The sequence below is a fragment of the Octopus bimaculoides genome, unplaced genomic scaffold (genome assembly GCF_001194135.2).
Source record: "Octopus bimaculoides isolate UCB-OBI-ISO-001 unplaced genomic scaffold, ASM119413v2 Scaffold_300221, whole genome shotgun sequence".
NCBI classification, from domain to species: domain Eukaryota; kingdom Metazoa; phylum Mollusca; class Cephalopoda; order Octopoda; family Octopodidae; genus Octopus; species Octopus bimaculoides.
In genome coordinates, this window is record NW_026311321.1 from 1,802 (window position 1) to 2,160 (window position 359).

The following is a 359-nucleotide window of genomic DNA, read 5'->3' on the forward strand; positions in this document are numbered from 1 at the left end:
AGAGTATGAGGATAATGAAAACATGTACGTGACATTATGATTATAGCATGTCGTGATGTGTGATGCAATGTTTATGTATCTATTGTTTCTTGCAGGTGGTTTATTTTCTACATTGGCTGGTCTGTCAGATTTACAACTTGGTTCCAATGACATAACTACTATACCTGAAGAGATTTTCATCAAACGAAAATCACTGAGTTTTCTGGATCTATCCAATAATCATATTTCCAAGATGCCCAAAAGTTTTTCAAAAGAGTTAACTCGAATAAGAAAATTATATTTAGATTCTAACAAACTTGGAAAATTCTTATCTACTGACAAAAAGGGCTTCCTGCTGAGTGGTCTTAAAAATCTGGAAA

General features: G+C 32.9%; 1 protein-coding gene across 1 annotated transcript in view; it reads left to right on the forward strand.

Annotated features, from left to right (window-relative positions):
- Window positions 1-359, forward strand: part of LOC106883407 (toll-like receptor 13) — a 3,284-nt gene that overhangs the window by 1,795 nt on the left and 1,130 nt on the right. The window contains exon 3 of the mRNA XM_052978220.1: window positions 96-310. Within this exon, the coding sequence (XP_052834180.1) occupies window positions 96-310 (215 nt within the window). The remainder of the gene's footprint in view (window positions 1-95; window positions 311-359) is intronic.